Consider the following 20,175-nt stretch of genomic DNA (forward strand, 5'->3'; position numbering starts at 1 on the left):
TGCCTAACAACAATATTGCTTGTAGTATCTCGAGATATCACAGAATTTGTTTTCTTCTTGTTTTACTTACGGAAAATAAGAAAAGAAAGAAGAGCGCAATGTGAATAGTTCTACGTCAACGGATGTCCTGTTTCTTTGATGTTCCAACTATGTAAGAACTTTGGAAGGATACGAGTCAACAATTTTTATGGAACAATCCTTTCATTACTAAAGATGACTATAGTTATCAAATATCCAGCGTTCGCTAAAAATGACTATATTTTGTCGTTGAAATCAAATATTCTAACATGTATTTCACAATTTATTGTACTTGAAATAACTAATTTATTGTAATTTGAAAAAACTTGAATAAAAATCAAATAATTTCTATGACACGATAAAGAAGCAAATATTATATTCTGTAGGTCAATTGCCCCGTACGGTAGCAATATACTGATGATTAAATCTATTGTAGTGAAAGTATTAAACCGATTTTCAAACGTATTACATAAAGAATCAATCTGAAAAGTTATTACATTTAATTCAAAGAATGATAGCGATTAAATTGATAAAGAACTGCATTTAAAAAAACATTATACTGTCCAATTTTAGGTATCGATTGATTCAAACTCAATTACTCGAATTCATTTATCAAAAATCACAATTGTAAATTTAGATTTTGTTGGACGTTGTCACGCTAAAAGCGTGGTTAACATAGCGACAGAAAATAAAAAAAAACATATGTAGGTACACGTGCTTTGATCGAAAAATGCAAATTTTTTCATTCGTTCGATTATGCAATCGCAAAGCTGTCCAGCGGTACGATACTTCTTCATTCATACGATCGTCCAGATATCCCCGCCGCTCATTGCAGAAAATGGTTAGAATCATTAGAGGTAGCTAATTACAATTCGTAAGAGACATTTCCCTCTAATCTGGGATGTATATCCGTTTCCGGTTTTAAGATTGTATGAATATGGTATGTTTCGTTTCTCGAACCATAGAAGAATGACGCGATGTGTGTAATCGTTTCTTTCTTTGTCAATTCTTTTCATTTTTTGACAAATCCATTTAACCCTTTCATTATAGTGGAATATATATTTTAGTGCAGAACATAACATTTGATGCTTCATTTTATAACGTAAATTATTGGTTTCTTATTTAAGTTAAATGAAAATAATTAAAACGAATTATAAATGGATATACAGTACATCAGAAGAGCGTTGGTTGCCACGAAAATATTAAGACATTCTACATTCACCTGAAGTTATTAATTGAAGCAGAATTTTGTTGGATAACTATGGTTACATTTGGTATACAGATATTGTTCAACATTGGGTGACTATGGTCACCTTTAGTAAAGAAAAATTAACCTTGTTCGAATTCGTGTTTTTTCGATTATGAGAATCGGTGTTACATACTCGTTGTACCGTAACGACGGCACCAGTCTTTGCTAACGACGTCTTTTCATAACATAATGAGAGAGCTCGTATGCATTAATTACGAATAAAAAATTTCTAAGTATGCGCGCGCACTCACTCATTCGCGTCTAACCAACACGGGAAAATGAGATTTTCTAAAACTTCGTAATATCAAATCTACTTCGACTCAATAATTTGATTGACGGCCTGCCATTAAATGTTGCATACATCCGGCATATATGAAATTACGTTGTTGGTAAAATAATATTGCCGAGCGACATTTCGGGAAAAATTTTATGAGATCTTTCCGATCACAAAAAATAAAAATAAAAAAGACCAATCAATTTTCACAATATCCTTTTTACGCCGAACTTATACTATTATATTTTTTTATCATAATATATAAAGACATGCATTCTAACTCATCGGACGTTCTGCCGCAACAATGATTGTGATTAACAAACGATTTTATCGATAATTTTCAATGAAGTGCTTGTTAGTATTTACGCTGGGAAGATGGTTCGTGTACGCTATAAAGACTCTTTTTATTATCTGTTTGTTCAAGTGCAACGTTATCCTCGGTTTCTGCATCAACCTAAGAAGCGAAATAATTCGGATTAGCCGTCGTAGCGTTTTTAATAAGTACAAATAGCGATCGTTACGATTGTAGTTACGCAACGACGTGGTCGGTGGCTTTGCATCTATGCATCCTGTCAGGATGTACGCTATTTTGCAATCATGAGCAGAGCAATGTTTATGGCGATATAGCGTCGAGAGAATGAGAGAGAGAAAGAGAGAGAGGAAGAGAATACCCACGTATCTCGCGATACTCGCTCGTTAAGGCGTGTTTCGTAATACTTCTCTGGAAAAAAACGACGCTTCGGCTCATCCTCGCTATTCTTTTGCAGACCGATTATACGGTCGAATCTCCGAGAAAAAATTCGATGTACATTAATTTGATCTGTCTCTTCACATTTATAAAATTATAACTATAAACGATACCTAAAATCGATCTTAGAACTTATATACGAAATTATTTTTCTATAAGTTCTTAAGTTCTATATGTAAGTTTTAATCTATTAATAAGTTCTATAAGTTCTCAAGAATATTATGACCAAAATGAAATAAGGTTGGCTAAAAATGGATGATAAGATATTTCATTAAAGACTCACCTTGATAGAGGATCGACGAAAAGAGCGACGATGATCACCGCGACGATGACACATGTCAAATAGATCGAGGAAATTTCGTAAATCTCCGATTCCGGGGGTCTCTCTAAGTTTTCGTGCGCTCCATTACCAAGAACGCAAAATTCGGCACCACAGAGCTTTATCTTGTTCCAGCTAGTCGTACTATTGCCACTACTGCTACCGAATTCTCCCTCGCTCAAGACTAGAAATAGATAATTTTATTTTATTCATTTGAGAAATGTTGGAACTATGCATAAAGGGATAAATAATAAGATAGATAATAGCACATAGAAGTATAAATGTAAAGAGAAATCGTAAGGCTATATTCGAAGAAACGAATGCTTTTCACATTACCATTGCATTAATTTATACGTAGATACGTGTCGTACGCGCTTAATTGATAATTCCGTCGTCAAGGTAATGTGCGGACCGAGAGAAAAGATCGAAAAGGTTGATTACAGGATTACACCGGAAATCACCACTATCTTGATCGTATCCTATAGAGGTGTCGTGTTCTCAAGTACAGCTTGAAACATGGCTATATCAACTATAACGACATTCTATAAATCGATAACTCAACGGTTAAGTTTCATCCAGCGAAGTGATGATATTACCACGATAACATAGAAAGAAAAAGAGAAAGAGAGAGAGAGAGAGAGAGAGAGAGAGAGAGAGAGAGAGAGAGAGAGATCTTATACGAGGTTGCATCATCAAGTACTGCTACGATCCTCGAGGATATGCGATACTGTGTCTCGTTATGCACGCTTCAGACGTGTTAGCCGATCGTAAATCGATTGTGCTTGCTGGCTCTCTCCATGTTTCAGGTGATCGCGAGATATCGATGTCACGGTTAGACCGATGTCTCGTCGTTCATGGTAATCAACGGTATTACGCTCGTAATAATTTATATTATACGTGACACAATCGAAGATCGTTCCACGATCGTTTCAGAATCATTCCGTCTCTTCATCAACTTCCCACCTCTCTTTCTCTCTTTTTAATAAATTTAATAATTTTTTTTTCTTTCCAATTAATATCTATAGAAACGATATTTTTCTTCGTTCGAATGGAAATCACAATTATTTTCCACGTTACTTCCATTTGAAATATAAGAAAATAAACTTTGGGCAATCGATGGAAAATTCGCAAATCTCTCGACTTATCGTGTAGATATATGGTATAGTGGCGTACTCGTAACGATAACAAGAAAGCGTTTCATTCGCAGCTGTATAAACGCTTGCCCATACATACACGGCTATGCAAAGAAGGAAACGATCAACGTGCGCTCTCATCCGTCGTATCGTTTCCTGGCATTTACTTCGAGTTTTCTAGAAGGATCTTTTCGTTCGAGGCTCGATAACGTGAAAAAAAATAAACAATGTGAAAAATGATAAACAACGAACTTGTTCGTGTACAACAAAAGCCACGTACTGAATGAGAGAGACGAAATGATTCTGTCTTCCGTTCAATTTCCGTCGTTTCTGTTCTTACGAATGCTTCAACATTTCGAGGAAATTGAACCAAGTTGTTTTTAACACATTTTTATCATGAGATATTAGTTACAAGTTATTACGAGTAGCAAATAAAAATATCGTCTTGAGCAAAAAGTCCGACTCTACGACAAATTGTTTTATTTCTTAAGATACTAAATTTATTTAATGAAATTTTATTTCATTATCTTATAAGAGACTATTATAATATAAAAATCTAAACTCGAACAATTATAAGCCTAATTTCCTTGCGACACTGATAACAATTGTACAAATATATGATGATTTCTTAAAAACTGATGAAAAAATATGTTATTTAAGTCAATCATGATAAGAGAAACCGCATGCTAACGAATTCGAGTGTAATGTCAGCTCATTATATTATAAAATAAAGAAATAAAGTCATCATATCCACAATTAAAGATCATTCATCGAAAAAGGTTTTATACATTCGCGAAATATAGCAAAATTACGACAAATATGGCATAAGTGGTATACACAGGTATTAATTGATTTCTACATATAATATAACTTGATACGAAACTATACATTTAAATCGTAAAAACAATTTCAAGATTGAACCTTCGATTCAAACTCATATCGAAGAGACTGCCAAACCACCTCGATTCTCTCCTCGTTGTGTGTAAGAATTATCGAGCATGATAATTGAAACGTGTTAAACTTTTATTTTCCTTCGAGACGAACGTGTCTCTAATTGAATTCTTCTCGGATATTAGGATCGCATTTTTTGTAACTTTTCAGAAGTCTTTTTAGAACGTATCTATTGAAAAAATCTGTTGAAAAAACGTATAACATTTATAGGTACAAATTCTTCTTCAAAGTCTTCATAAAGAGAAAGAAGCAAAGAAACGATAAAACTTAATGATGAAAATAGCATACATTCTATGATGAAAAAGATGACATTCATTTATTTCCATTTTGATCATCTCATTTATATAAAAATAACCTAATTATCATTTAATAATAGGGATCATAAGTCGTCAATTTTTTTTTTAATAAGTAATTTAGCTTCAGTTCGACTTAAGTCTTTGATATATGAAGACGTATTTTGTTGCCGTATATTGTAAAGTAAATTGATGATTTATAGTTAAAAAAAAAAAGGTTTCTCTTATTTCAAAACCAAATGACTAACCTTCAGAAGAACATATACATTATTGCATGTTATTTCATTTTTGATCAGGATTAAATATAAGAACCGCAGTAACAGCAATTTATGATATCTATAGGGACTTTTTGAAAATCAATTAGTGCTAACGTTGAATTTGATCGACAATGTTAAGACACTTTCATGAAATCGAATTATATTTTTCATCTTAGCCAGTAATTTTTTATAAGAGAGGAATTGAAAATTTGCCGAAGAAATGGATAATAATGATGAATATGTAATTGATTAGAAACTAATTTTTAAAAATTGGATATTATATGTGTGTTTAACTTCGAAATAATTATTTATAAATACTCCTAATAATAATTTTAATTCTCTTATATCGAGCTCTGTCACTCTACCGAATTTTCACAAAATATTTAAATTAGTATATCGGGAACTAATCATATTCCGTGCGCGCGAAGCTCAAATGCCGTTCTGAAATTCGCGTGGGCCAACACCCGTGAGTACGATAAATACGAGAACTCGACATTTGAAGAGAAAAGAACTTTCACCGTGGTAACGATGCTAATAATATTATGCCGTTTTTAAAGATTTTTTCCCGTTCGACTCGTCTGAGCATCCGCTTTAAATTCTACACTTTGTTAACGGTAACGATTAACATGTCACAGCGTGGAAATTTAAATTGATCGAGGAATTTTGATTCAAGAAAGAATCTTTCCGCTTCGATGAATTTATTTTTACTATTCTTAATTAGAAAATTAAAAGTACACTTTGGCTAGAGCCTTTTTACTTAAAAATATCTATCTATTCTTTGTTTCACTTTATTAGACGATAGAGAGATCGACGAACAAAGAAAAGAAATCGAGAAAAAAAGAAAGGATAGGATTATTGGTAACCGACGGTATCGGAGAATGTGTACGAAGTGGTACGGAAACCGACTATCGCAAGTTTATACCGGATAAATCTTGTTTCTTCTCGCGTACCTTATCGCTCTCACTCACTCTTTCTCTCTCTCTCTCTCTCTCTCTCTCTCTCTCTATCTCTTTTTCACAACTACAGACACACATCGCGTCGTTTGTGAGATGTATACGCGAGTAACGTGTGTATAACAACCTCGTGCGTGAGCATGGCCTTTGCAGGGAAAAGGCTCGCGTTTGATCGGTCATCGTCTGACTTCCTTGAATCAGTGATGAACTACTTTAATACTAATCGACGCGCCGGCGCTCCGCTAGATACGACCTTCTTTATCCATTCATTGAAATCTCTGAATAACCAGAGAAGATAGTAAAGTAAAAAGAAAGCACATAGTATATACAATTAAACTATAATAAACAGGATCGAAAGATGGAAAGAAGTGAAAAGATAAAAGAACTTACCCAACGAAGATATAAGATTTCCCCAGAGTTCTGCGGTTTGCCAAGCAAGAAAGAAAAAGCCAAAGAACCTGACGACAATCGCGTCGACCGGTTGGTCCGTGAGTTTTGCGTAAACACCACCGACCTGCGTGAGATAGGTAGCCTTTGCTGCCCACATAGGTGCGGCACCAAGACCGAGCAAAACGCCAGCCGGCACAAGGGTGTAAAATCTTGGATAAAACTGAGAACCGATGTAAGGTGCGTAACAAAGCATCGAAAGACAAAGCGTCCATTTAACGGTTAACCTCTTGATGAGAAAAGTCGGTACGAAAATACAAGAGAGCACAAGGGCCGCGTAAATTGCCGAAAGAGAGACGGTACCGAGGCCGTCGCTTGCATTTATTGACGACTGAAGGTTCGCTGTGCCTTGGAACGCCGTGAACTGCACCATGAACGCTATCGAGACGGTCCCAATATTCTTCAAAATCCGCCACTTCTCGCCACGGGAAAGTTTAAATTTCCTCGATTGAGTATCATCTTCCGTTTGAGGTAGCTGTGGTGGTTTTTGAGGCTCCGGTGGAATACAATCGGTACCATCATCTTTGTAACCTTCGTTCCTATAACCTACACCGCTTACCGTCACTGTGTAAACGGTATCGCTTCCACCACCGCCCACACTTCTACCGCCATCGTTCTGCGAAGCCACCATTTTACGTTTCAGCTACCTGCGAAAGAGTAACAAATACCTTTTTAATATTTATCTTTTCCCTATGCAATAAAGATACGTTTTAGTATAGTCAAATGAACTTACGTTATAAAAATTGTAAAAGTACAAGGATTGTTGTATTTAAAGAACTTTTGTATCGATAAATTGTCGTTAGACAATCAAGACATCCAAGTTTTAATATCGAAGCGAGTCGACTATTATTTCCAACTCGTACAGATGATGAAAATTCATGCATGACTCACTTATGAATTGTGTATAACTTCCAAGGTGATTATCCGATAATGAAAAATGATGTATGTATGACACGTTATACTGACACGATATACCGAAAAAGTAAGTTTGCACTCGTTTAAGACGCTGTTTACTATTTTCTCTAACGTTCGAAAGAACATCAACTATCCTTGCTATCGATAATACTTGATGAAAACGATTTGCATGAGTGCGTACAATTATTAGCGTAGTACCACTTAAAAGAGACTCGGTGGCTACCTCGGCGATTCATTCTTGTTTAAATGTTGATTATATTTATGCAATTTTCTCGTATCTTTCATAGAAGCGATGCGAGCAGATTATGGCAACATGTCTCCATCACCACTATCGCTGCGTCGTTCGCACGTACGCGTCATTCGTTATAATACATAAGAGAGAATACTATCCAGCTATATATTGACGTATAGAATTTCCTGTGCCAGTTTGATTGCCAGATCACTGGCTGTCGCTATTGTTCGCTTTAAGTCTTGTCCTCATTAAAGCAACGAGGAATTTTTTGTTGTTGTTCCATGTATCTTGAAAAACTCGCTGTTGTTATCAAATGTTTTTCCAGGTTTCTGTTGTTAGCAGCAAATATCGCCGCTTATTGCCTCTTCCCATTCAGAGCAGTAAAAATCAAAGAAAAATATGAAACACGAAGACTCACGTGGTAATATAATAGAAACGAATACTCCTTCAATGTGTACGCAAATATTGTCTTGAAACCGAAAAAAAAGAACAAAATACAAATGTTCCTCAAATTATATTATTCTGATATGGACAAAATATTTCTATAAGTTGCTGTTTGTTAAAAATGTTTCGGAATATGTACCAATAAAAGATTACAACAAATTCCTCATTGTTATTTCAGTGGGTATAAGACTTTATATTTATCTTTCATCTGTTATTTGTTAATGATAGGAACCTACCTGCTACGTACTCATCTACATATTACGTACTTATGTGCACCTGACAATTGGGATTTCTCGTAAAAATCATAATGATCGAAGCCGATCGAACGTGCTTTATCTTATATTCTTCGTAAGTATTCTAAGCGAGTATCTTGTGCGTGACGTCAAAGCCGTCAAAGTCATTTTTAAACAAAGCCCGATGTCATTAAAGTTCAACTTCAACATCTAGCCTTGATAAGTTTTCATTACTGTAATTCGAAATATTATCTTCTATGGTAAACAATCGCATTGTTCTTTTTAGAGTAGCGAAATGCGAACAATATTTATTTTTTACCAATATGAACAAGTCGAATGTGTATTTCTACGTTTCCATAATTTGTACGAAACATTATAGATCTGCTTGTTACAACGGATTATCCTAAAGTCACAAATTGAAAAAAGTTACATTCGAATAGATCGTTTTTTTATTTTTACCTATCATGCTTTTCGTCAAACAGGTTTTCTTTTTTTCCGGAAACAAAAGAAATGCAAAAGAACATATAAGTACGTACAAGATAAATGATAGTTTTATCAGAGCTATGACTAAAGCAATTTTACAATGTTCTTTCTATCCAATGGCAAGTTTTTACTTACTCGTACTTGAATTTATATATAATTTCGTGCGACAGTCGTCGCATCCGCACAATTCTTCCTAAATTTTCTAATTCGATGATTAAAAAGAAGTTGTGTTCTTTTAATTAATGATTTATTAAGATGTATGTAAGTATGTATCGAATATTCGGGTTTTAATAAACAACTTCAATTTCTTTTTCACAATTAAATATAATTATAGGATAAGTGATAAAAGTTAGATCGTCAGGTAGTTTGGAACCGAGATTCGAAAACCCGGATCTTCCGCTTTCTGGGCAGTTGCTCTAACTAGCTATACAGACCCTCGGTCAAATTCTCCATGAATGTCTACTTGTATTAAACGGAAGTGCTCACTCCCACTACTAATCCCACTATTATTATAGTTTTGCTATTTTTGCCAAAAATTTTGTTGCGACTCAAAATGGTTACTCCTATTAAATAAGAATGAAACGTCGTTAAATAACAATTGGTTGTACATATCGTATCTCCTCTCGTATATTCTTTTATATCTACTTTTTCAAATGTTTATCAAGATGGTAGAATTATCAATATTAATAAAAATTAGAAGTGAATTTTGCAAAAAATGGACTCGTCTTCGTTACGTTAACAGTTCAAAAAGCGAAGCTCTTTGGGTAGTTTAAATTTAACGAAATTGCGAGTGCGAGGAAATCGAGAAGCCGAAACGATCCATCTTGCACTTTCGAATTGACGCAAGTCAATCGGCTTGAGTTAATACTGAGCACGAGTTATGTGGACGTCCTTGCGGATAACCTCAAAGCCGAGTTGCACCAGGCAACTATCATCGTGCATTGTCGTTAATAGACTTTTATATCAAATGGTACGCACATACAAATATAAGTACAATGCATACATAAGTTATCATTATAGAAGACGATTGTTAATCTATTTACGGAATTCATGGTCTTTCGAAAGACATATTAACAAATTTATATTAAATTCGCAAACGAGTCATATTAAAAACGTAGAAACGAATATCGCATTGATCAACGATTCATTCACTAATCAGGATTAAAAAACGATGTTACTTGATCTTTAAAACTTAACTGTTAAGTCTTTCAGGATTTAATTGTTAGGAACTGATGACAAAATCAATATGCGTTAAGTAGTTGGATATAAAAATTATAAATTTGAAATTACTAGTTCACATCACCGTATGATAACCGTATGTTACGTATTATGTACTGTACTCTTTCTCTCTCTCTCTCTCCCCCCTCCCCTCTTCATTAGTCTTATAAGAGTGTCAACGATCACGTAGAAGAGCACGCTCGTAGATTCGTTTGTCGTCGATGTAATCGATTCTAGTACGTGACCGGTCGATACTGCGCCGTGACACATGTCGCGTCGCGCATTGCAATTAAGTGCCACTGATAGTGAGAGATCGTCGATCCTTGACCACTCCCTCCTATCTTCTTTACCCCGACCACCCGTGCACCAGTTTGCGTCTATTTTCGAATACCTCATTCGAATGCCTATTCTTGCACGTCGATAACGAACGACTTTTCATCTCAATTGGTCACTTCGGGAATAAAAAAATCGGTTCGATACGATCTTTTATTAGTTTTTTATTTTTTCTCGAACCAATATATTAGAAAAGAACTAATACGTATCGTTGCCGTAGATATACAAGAATAAAGAAGAAAGAAACAATGGAAAAAAACAGAAAGGAAATAGAGAAGAAAGGAAAAAGACAAATTTACAATTTAATTTATTCGTTCAATTATAAGTTAGAAATATTAGAAACGACGATTATAATGACGGTTGTGAGTGACTGTCAAATTACATGAGTACTATCGAACATTAAATTGAAAGAAATATATGAGCGCATACGCACTTAATCACGGTAAGCAGTTGGTTGACGTCAACTAGAAAAACACGTGCAATTTGCTGGTCGCTGCGATTAGTGAAATACATTGAATCGAATTCAATGTTCTCACTACAAAAAACTTTCTTGGAGAACAGATTTTGGCGAATGTAATCTGCAAGAGACCCGAGTCTTAAAGTAATTTTAGCTACCAAATGCAATTCTGGAAAATTTCTTTTTCTTTATTCAAAAATTCTAAAATATTAGACTGCCTTAATGGCAAATTGAGGGTGAAGAACCACTTCTAGTGGCAAAGGAAGATTTATACTTCTGATGTCTTCAAGAAATTATTTGAATATTTCTTTTGTACGGCATTCTTATAATAAGAAAAACACCCAATATTTTTTTTTAAAGTAGCTTTCATTGTTATAACACTCTCCTCTATATCTATTCTGTTCGATGGTTGCTATAATACTGATAAATTCAAGTTGCCGAGTTGGTCACTCAATTTGGTGGGCTGATTTTTTAGTCATTCGTCAACCTGGTCGCTGATGGCTGGTTGACAGTGCGCATGTAGCCTTAAAGGCGGTGCATAGGCACGAAGGTGACAAGGCTAAAGAGTGGAACGAGGCAAAATATAATCTCTTCATTGCATAACTGCCGAGGATCCGGTCGTGTCAGGTAGGGGCGATAACGATAGAATTCGTGTCGTATAGAATAACATGAATGCACATCACACTTTCTTTTCTGGCAATTTTTTATTTTTATTAATTTTTATTTATTATCTATTTGCTACAATCGAAAATAAGATAAATTTGCAATAAATTTCGAATTCTGTCAAATATACTTAGAATAACCGATTAATTCGTCATTATGATTAGTGTTCGATTAATAAAATAAAACAGATTCGCATGGTAAAAAATAATTAAATAATGATTAATTAGATTAATTAGATAATAATTAAACGACAATGGTGCTAATAATGAGAAAGATATTTTACGTATGTTTTCTCATAATATGTATTTCCATTTACGGAACGTGCCGAAATATTCTTTCCTTTTCTAAAATTTAACGTGTCGATGAAAATTCACGCCAATTCAGCAGATGCTTAAAATTTACATGTGAGTTAAGCAGTACCGCATTAAAATGAAACGTGTCTCTCCGACAAAAAAATATCACCACTGTTATTCTTGACTTTAACGAGCTAAAAAATTTAAAGAAATACAATGAAGAAGCAAAAAAGGATAAAGGAAGTCTGTAAATTGTGCTTTGCAATCGGAAGATTTTTTCAATCGAAGAGAATATTTAGTCAGCCTAAAATTAAATATTTCATTGAGACTCCAAACTTATATGCGTACGTATATATTTATGTATCTAATTGTAAGAAGAAACACTGGATGAAGCTATGAGAATGAATTAAGATGCTACTAGAATCAATTTTATTAAGAGGCAAGCTAAAACAGTAATCGTACATCTTTAGTCTCGATATTTCAAAATGATTCTGATTCCTTCGTTGAGTGCATTTGTTTTCAATGTACATACAAACATATATACATATACAGATAATTAGTACCACTAGCCACGTGCGTACTGCGCTGACTCACCTCTTACTTATCGATCGCAATTATTAACGATCGCGTGCGATGCACATTGCAATTGACGGAGCCGATGTGTCATTGTTTTCAAGAAATGAATCTATGCGTGTATCTCAAAATATATGTATATACGAACATATACATATATAGATAGATCGTTGGCTATGCCTTCGACGTCTAACTTACAATTCGTGATGTATCAAATGGCGTTTTCTCTTTAACTTTGCCGTTACATACATCGATTATTCGCAAAACCTTTTAAAGAAAATAAATGTATAAATGATAATTTGCTGAAAATTCGAATAAAAGAGAATGCAGGTGAAAAATGATTCTGTTTTTATTGATGTTGAGAAAAAGAATAATTGTCGACCCATATCTCCTAAGAAGAAAAATCGAAATGCTATATAATTCGTTTAAAAAATTAAATTTAAAGTTGCTTAAAAGGCAGCTTGTTAAGTTAAAAATAAATTATGCAAGGTGTCTTTTGGTACTTCTTTCTGCTCCTTTTATCATTTATTCGCGAGAATGATATCGGCTTTGATGATGAAAATGTAGAAATTCGGCCCACAGAACCTTCGGTTACGGTTGGATTTTATCATACGACTAAGACTCGTCGTTGACAACGTAGAATCGTCAAATGGGGCATACCTTCTGCCGAGAAAAAGCTGATTTAGAAACCGACAGTTACGATTAGTCGATCGAGATATTCCAATTAGCCTCAACAATTCATTCCTGCACAAATGAAATCTATCCTGGTAATTTCCGTGAATCAACATACACACGCACGTTACAATAAATATTTCTATTTAAAAAGAAATAATACCCTATCATTTTTTTAAAAGACATAATACAAAACGTTTCTACTATCATATCATCCTACAAAAATTTTACATTCTACTTTCGAAACTAAAGCAGTTATTCGGCCCGTTTTATTCCCCCTGTGTTCTCTTTCATTCTCTCACTCTCTCTCTCTCTCTCTTTCTCTCCTTTCAACATTGTTTGTAAATCAATCCGCGAAAAAAGAAAACGAAGAACAGTCACGGAAACTCTATGCCACTTCGATCAGCCTCGATCTCGAATATAGAATGCAAGGAAACGTCACGAACATCCTGCACAATAATAATGATAATAATAATAATAATAATAATAATAATAATAATAATAATAATAATAATAATAATAATAGTAATAATAATAATAATAATAATAATAATAATAATAATAATAATAATAATAATAATAATAATAATAATAATAATAATAATAATAATAATAAAAACACAACTGAAAATTATACGAACAGAATATAGACTAGAATGCCATAAAATGTTCACAAAAATATACCCAAAGCTCATAGAGTCACGTCACAGAAGCTAATAGATCGGAAAAAAATAATAAAAATAAAAAACACAGACAGAATAATATAGATAATCAAAGAAGTAATAACAACAGAACTGAATAACCAAAAATACAACACAATAAGAAAAAACAAATAAACTCCAAGAAGAACAAAATGGAACAGATATAAACACAATACATAGACAAATACAAATATTCCAGAAGAAATAAATAAAAAAATAGAAACGCATTATAAAATGGAAAGAGATCAGCCTAGCAAAAAAAGCACTATTAACAAAACTAATATATACTAATCGCATGTCTAATATTATCAACACAGTCAACAGCACACTAAAAAATCATATAAATGAAATAGACACATTGGAGGATATACATCTGTTAATTTATGCTGCAACTACCGTGATCATAATACGCGGTATAAACAAAATATATCGAACCATTTCATTTAAAAAAATAAATCAAACGAAATCTAGGTAAAGCAGATAAGTCAAAATATGTAGACAAAACAAGAAAAGACATCAGGAGAATAACACAATATAATCAGAAGAACCATTCAAAGCGAATTATGAAGAACATACGTACATAATAAACAAAAAACACTGATAGAAATACTAGATACATCGATACAAAATCTAGCAGTTTAAACCACAAGATTAAGAAGATATAAAAAATCAAATAAGAGAAGAACACAAAACACGCCATTCAATAGTAATGAAAAAAGAAATTTTATTACAATTTAGGAGCAAAAAAAAGAAACCAAAGTTCAGAAAAAATTATAAAATATTGAAAGTACATAATCACAAGCATACAATCACTTGGATAAACACAAAAAAAAAAAACGTTAACAAGAGGATCACAAAGTCATAATCAAAAAACTCACGAAAACGATCCAAAAATCCACAATTGAAAAGTTCCTGGAATAGACTACATACAAAAATACTAGTACAAGAAATTCACTAGATTACATAAATATTTAACAAAGCAAATAAACAAAATCATACTAAGAAGATCACTGTTTTTAATAAAAGGGAAAACATATAGTAAGCCAAAAAACCAAAAACCAAACTCAGTCAACTATAGATCAATTACATGTTTACCAACGTTATATAAAATAATCATAGATACTATAAGACCACGTCTACGTAAAATGTCGTATGATAACAAAATCGTGTGATCAACCAATACAACAAAAAACAAACGAGGCACATTTTATGACTGCGTTCAATTCAATACGATAATATATTTGTTAGCCACAATATTTGATATTCAACACATCGATGTGACAAAGAAAATATTGCAGAAATCTGCAATACTGCAGAATTCTGATCTACACTGATATTTCGTTAATTCATATTAACGGAAATTCGAATTCCTCACAAATATACCAACATAGTGACGGTCACTCGAACTCAAGCACACGTTTTTGTTCCTCAAAGCGAAGAAACTAAATTGTGTCCTTTACTTTCATACTTTTTTTTGTGGATTTATAGTCATGCGAAGTAGACTGTCATTTTATCGTTTACGTTTACGTAGGTAATTTCGTCACTGTGTGCGTTATCAACAAAAAGTCTTGCCGAGACCAGTGACTTCGGAACAGTGTATGGACGATTAATCTTTCGTAAACAATACCGGCCGTATATAAACACATTCCCCATTTTCGTCCGATGAATGTCACGCTGTGACATCCAGCGAAAACAAAGCGTGACCCGATAAATACACAAACTTCTTACGCAATACGATATATTAATAAAGAAACAAAAAGGATACAGGAAAACCAGTAAAAGATGCAAAGAACAGATTATAATAGACAGCATAATCATGAATGAAATAGAAAAACAACAGCGAAATCTAATCACATGTTACATAGATTATAAAAAAATGTTTTACTCTATACTACAAAGCTGGCTACTTAAAATATTAAAAATATATAAAATAGACAGACATATACACAATTTCTTGTTCAAAGTCATGCAAATATGGAGAACAACAATACATTTAATTACAGACAAATGCACATATAAACGGATGAAATTAAAATTAACAAACGAATAATCCAAGGCAATGTCTCAGTGCATTATGATTCTACGTATATATCAACATTAAAGCACACCACAACATAATTATCATTTATTCTATATAAAATAACAAAATAACAAAATAAATTACAAGAAATTACAAGAGACACAAGCATGGTTCAAAATTAACAAATGTAAAATGTTCCACATAAATAGAGGGAAATATAAAACGCAAGAAACATAAAAACCACTTATACAATGAAATGCTTAAAACATGCAACTAAAAGAAACATACAAACACCTCGGATTCGTGTAGAACACAGGTATAAACTACATACACATCAATTAGCAACTCAAAAGAAAATACAAACAGAGACTCATTTACATACTCAAATTAAAACTCAAACCAAAACTCAATTCCAAAAATACTTTTAAAGTACTAACGTAAAGTTAATACGTACGCTATACCTGTCCTGACTTCCTCATTCGAGAACTCACAGAATTGGAGAATCATAGAATTTATGAAACATCGCAAATTACATCCAAATGCATACATTGGACGAATTTATCGCAATTAGCAGAAAAGAAAGAGGAAGAGGATTAATAAATAAAAAGTGTTATACAATAGACAAATAAAAAACTTAAGGAACTATTTACACAATAAAACTATATCACTTCCAAAGTAGACGTCAAAATAAACAAACAATATTCATTACTCAATCAAAACAAGAAACATGTACAGAAGCACACTACAACTACGACGGAACAATAGAAAGAACAATGGTCCAAAAAAGGACAACACGAGAAACACCATACATCATACAAGATCTATAAATAGATAAATAACTCTCATATAAAAGGCTCACAGCTCAGTATTCCCAGAAAAAAAGGGATTCATTCAAGCAATACAAGACACCGTTATAGACACAAGAAATTACAGGAAATAAATAATCAAAGAGACCATAAATACAGATACATATAGAAGATATACAGAAAAACAGTAGAACACATAACAAGAATATAGAAATTTCTAGCTAAAACAAACTATATTGACAAATACAACACTACAGCAAAAATCATATACCAAAAAGTCGCAGTCCAAAATCATCTTATACAAATATATACATCACATTACAAATATACACCAGAAAACATACTTGAATAGTAAACTAGAAACTTTATTAGAACAGAACGATTGGAACAGGACTTATTTTTAAAAATCTATAAAACTAAAAGTATCAAACGAACATTTTTTATTTTTGGCCATATGGTAGTTAATAATTTAAACAATCTGTCTTATACAAATTAATTAAAAATATTAAAAAATGGCGGCGCCGCAGCTAATACCGCAGAGGTCCTCCGTCAAAATGCGTATCGCTAACCGGAAGGAGATCTCTGTAATAATGCATATGAAAGCAAAAATATTTTCTTCTTCGTGAATGTTATTATGGCTACAAATTAGCGTACGGATTTTTTTTATCTTGAGAAATGGTCGATGAGTGAACGAAATACTTGACAACAGAAAAATTAATATTAAAAAAACTAATTAACGTATCGCAAAAATCGTACGCTACTTTATACATGATATATTTGAGAGTGTTGTGTAAAAATTTCAAATCAATCAATCCGATAGTTCCTGAGATTGTTTTTCGGTTAAGTTGAAAAATATAATTTTGAGAAAAATGCAAAAGAAAATAAGCGTCCGGTTATTTGGGTGATAAAGTGATTTCTTTTTGCTTATATTTAATCAGCGATTCTTGGCCAATATGACTTCAACAGCAAAATGAGCATCTTAAAATCCTTTCTAAGATTATTTGCGAGCTTGGCGAACGTTTTTCGTATTTTCTTGTGCTCGGATCTCCGAAGTATCACAACGCTGTTTATCAACTTTCATGCACAATTCATAGCAGTGATGCTCAATTTGCAGATACATTAAGTTCATCATCAACAGAATGCTTTTATAGCCATCGTACACAAGTTTTGCAGTACGAAGATTTAATTATTAAATCTATCACTTTACCTGAGTAATACCCAATAATCATCGACACGCTATAAAGCAAAGAAAAGCCTCGTTTGAGCCAAGTTTCATTTTTTTTTGCAGCAGTATTAATGTGCTCGATGATAGTATCGTAAAACGACTAGTACATCGCTTTCGGTAAATCCATGATTCTATACAATTTTTCTATTCTTCGTAAACCAATGCTAACAATCGAAATGCTTAAATAAATCGTCTGTTTATATCATACGCTTTATTTTTTATAAGAGGACTAGAATTGACACTGGTTGATTCGCAGGAGTCACATGAAATCATTAATGTAAAACCGAGTCTACAAATGCCCGATTCCATGAACTTCACATCATCGTTGCATGGCTTACACTTCACAACGTTACTAATTACGGAAAAAACGGTGACAAAGTTTAGAATTTCGTACACATACAAAAGGACACAATAGAACAAATATACGCGCCGAATACATACGCGTTCAACGTCGCAACTCACTGCTCGCAGCTGTCCGACCGTTCGGAAGAAATACTTATAGCCCTGTCAATTTTCCGAATTTTAATAGATATGGCTTAACATGTTAACTGCCAATTACGAGATAACTTATAGTTTGCGTTATTTCCTAGAACGTCAATTACGAATTATCTCGTAGTTCGTTTACTTATCATATTTGTGCAGCTACGATGAAATTCGTAGTATATCAGTGTAAATATGAATAGATAGCCTCAAGGAGGAGAACAAAAAATTAAGATTGGTTCACATAAATAGAAAATTTATTAATAAATAAACAGAAAATATAATCATATAAAGTTTATTCAAAATCAACATCAAAAGAATATTTTTATTGTTTGTGATAATTTTTAAAATGATTTTCCACGCAAAGGGCTGACTTATTTAGACAGATTGGGCAGAAATAACGTGTTTCACATTAATACATTCTATATGCTTTTTGATGATTACTATACTATAATCAGAGTTTTTAATAATATAATATGATTAAATTAAATTGGCTTTTTACACCGGAATCCTGAAAAGTATCATGGCAATTAGCGTGTTAAATTGTTTGCAGAACTTCAAAGTTAATAAAAATGCAAAAAATCGATTTTTTCAAATTTCTTGGGTGGTCAGACCCTTTAACAAGAGAGAAAAAAATATACTTAATCGACATAATAATACTGAATGATACAAAATTTGTATCATTTGAATTCATTATTGTATCAATTAAATTTATTATTTAATAATAAATTCTTTTATGGGATATTTAATATCCCATTCAAAGCTTAAAATGGCATAGGTTTCGAAGCCTTGATAAGTCTCGATTCTTCGATTAGTTTCGTTGGTCTGAGACACTTCGAATCATAAGAATTTTTCATTGTGATCATATCCAACTTGCCATGTACGTATACGCAACTATTTCATAAATAGAGCTTTAGGTTTGAAGTTACAATAATCGAAAGTGACAAAAGACTTGAATTTTATTAAGACTTTGATGACTTTGCATACTTTGAATCACATTTAAAGTAATTCGAATTTTTCACCAAAATAAACGAAAAAAATTCCAAACAGTTCAAAGTATTTCAGATCCCATCTCTACTATTATGAACTTAACGGAGTTCATTATATTAGTTTAAAACAGAACATGAAAATCTTTGAGAGACATAAAATAAAAAATAATAATGATAACAACAATGATAACGATGTCGACGAAACGATGAACAATAAAAATAGTAATAATAGTAATAATAGTAATGATGATAGTGATAATGATAATGATGATGAAGATAAAGATAATATTATATGATAAATTTCACTTATTTAAAAAGCATTTTGCCGTATCATTTTTATTTAATAAATTAATTAAACATACAATAATTTATTAAACATATTTCAAAACAGACACTTTCGTGTGTGTGTGTGTGTGTATATGTGTGTGCGTGTGTGCTATCTTCGAAGTGAATAAGTATATTCCAATGTTTCAAGGTAAAAGTAATAAAAAATATGCTATAATTTGGATCGTAGCAATCATTGAAAATACCGTACAAATTTTAATGACATATTGTTTGCTGTCAAAAAATATCTACTAATCTAGCAGCTTTTTCTTCTCTGTTATTCTTTTTAGTTCAATCCTTAAAATAGTAGGCCCAACTATATTAACAGAAACTTTGTTAAAAATGAATCAAATACGATCAACCTAGTTTCTTTTAGTAAATAAAATGAAAAATTATTCGATCGAATAATTTATGTAAATGTGAGAGGTTCCTCTATTTTGTGTCGTTTCTCTGCTTTTTCAGGTTTGTTCGT

At 32.7% G+C, this 20,175-nt stretch overlaps 1 protein-coding gene across 2 annotated transcripts in view; it reads right to left on the reverse strand.

The window, feature by feature from the left end:
• LOC124957838 (UNC93-like protein) overlaps positions 1–20,175 on the reverse strand; it is a 36,417-nt gene that overhangs the window by 9,378 nt on the left and 6,864 nt on the right. The window contains exons 1-3 of one of the 2 annotated variants that reach the window (XM_047515239.1): positions 7,376–7,822; positions 6,586–7,289; positions 2,573–2,792 (exon numbers count right to left, since the gene is read on the reverse strand). In XM_047515239.1, the coding sequence (XP_047371195.1) occupies positions 2,573–2,792; positions 6,586–7,273 (908 nt within the window). In that variant the 5' untranslated portion in view covers positions 7,274–7,289; positions 7,376–7,822. Of the gene's footprint in view, positions 1–2,572; positions 2,793–6,585; positions 7,290–7,375; positions 7,823–20,175 lie in introns of those variants that run through there. The other variant, XM_047515238.1, reaches the window with a different exon arrangement.

Source organism: Vespa velutina, chromosome 2 (assembly GCF_912470025.1).
Source record: "Vespa velutina chromosome 2, iVesVel2.1, whole genome shotgun sequence".
In the NCBI taxonomy this organism is placed as follows: Eukaryota; Metazoa; Arthropoda; class Insecta; order Hymenoptera; family Vespidae; genus Vespa; species Vespa velutina.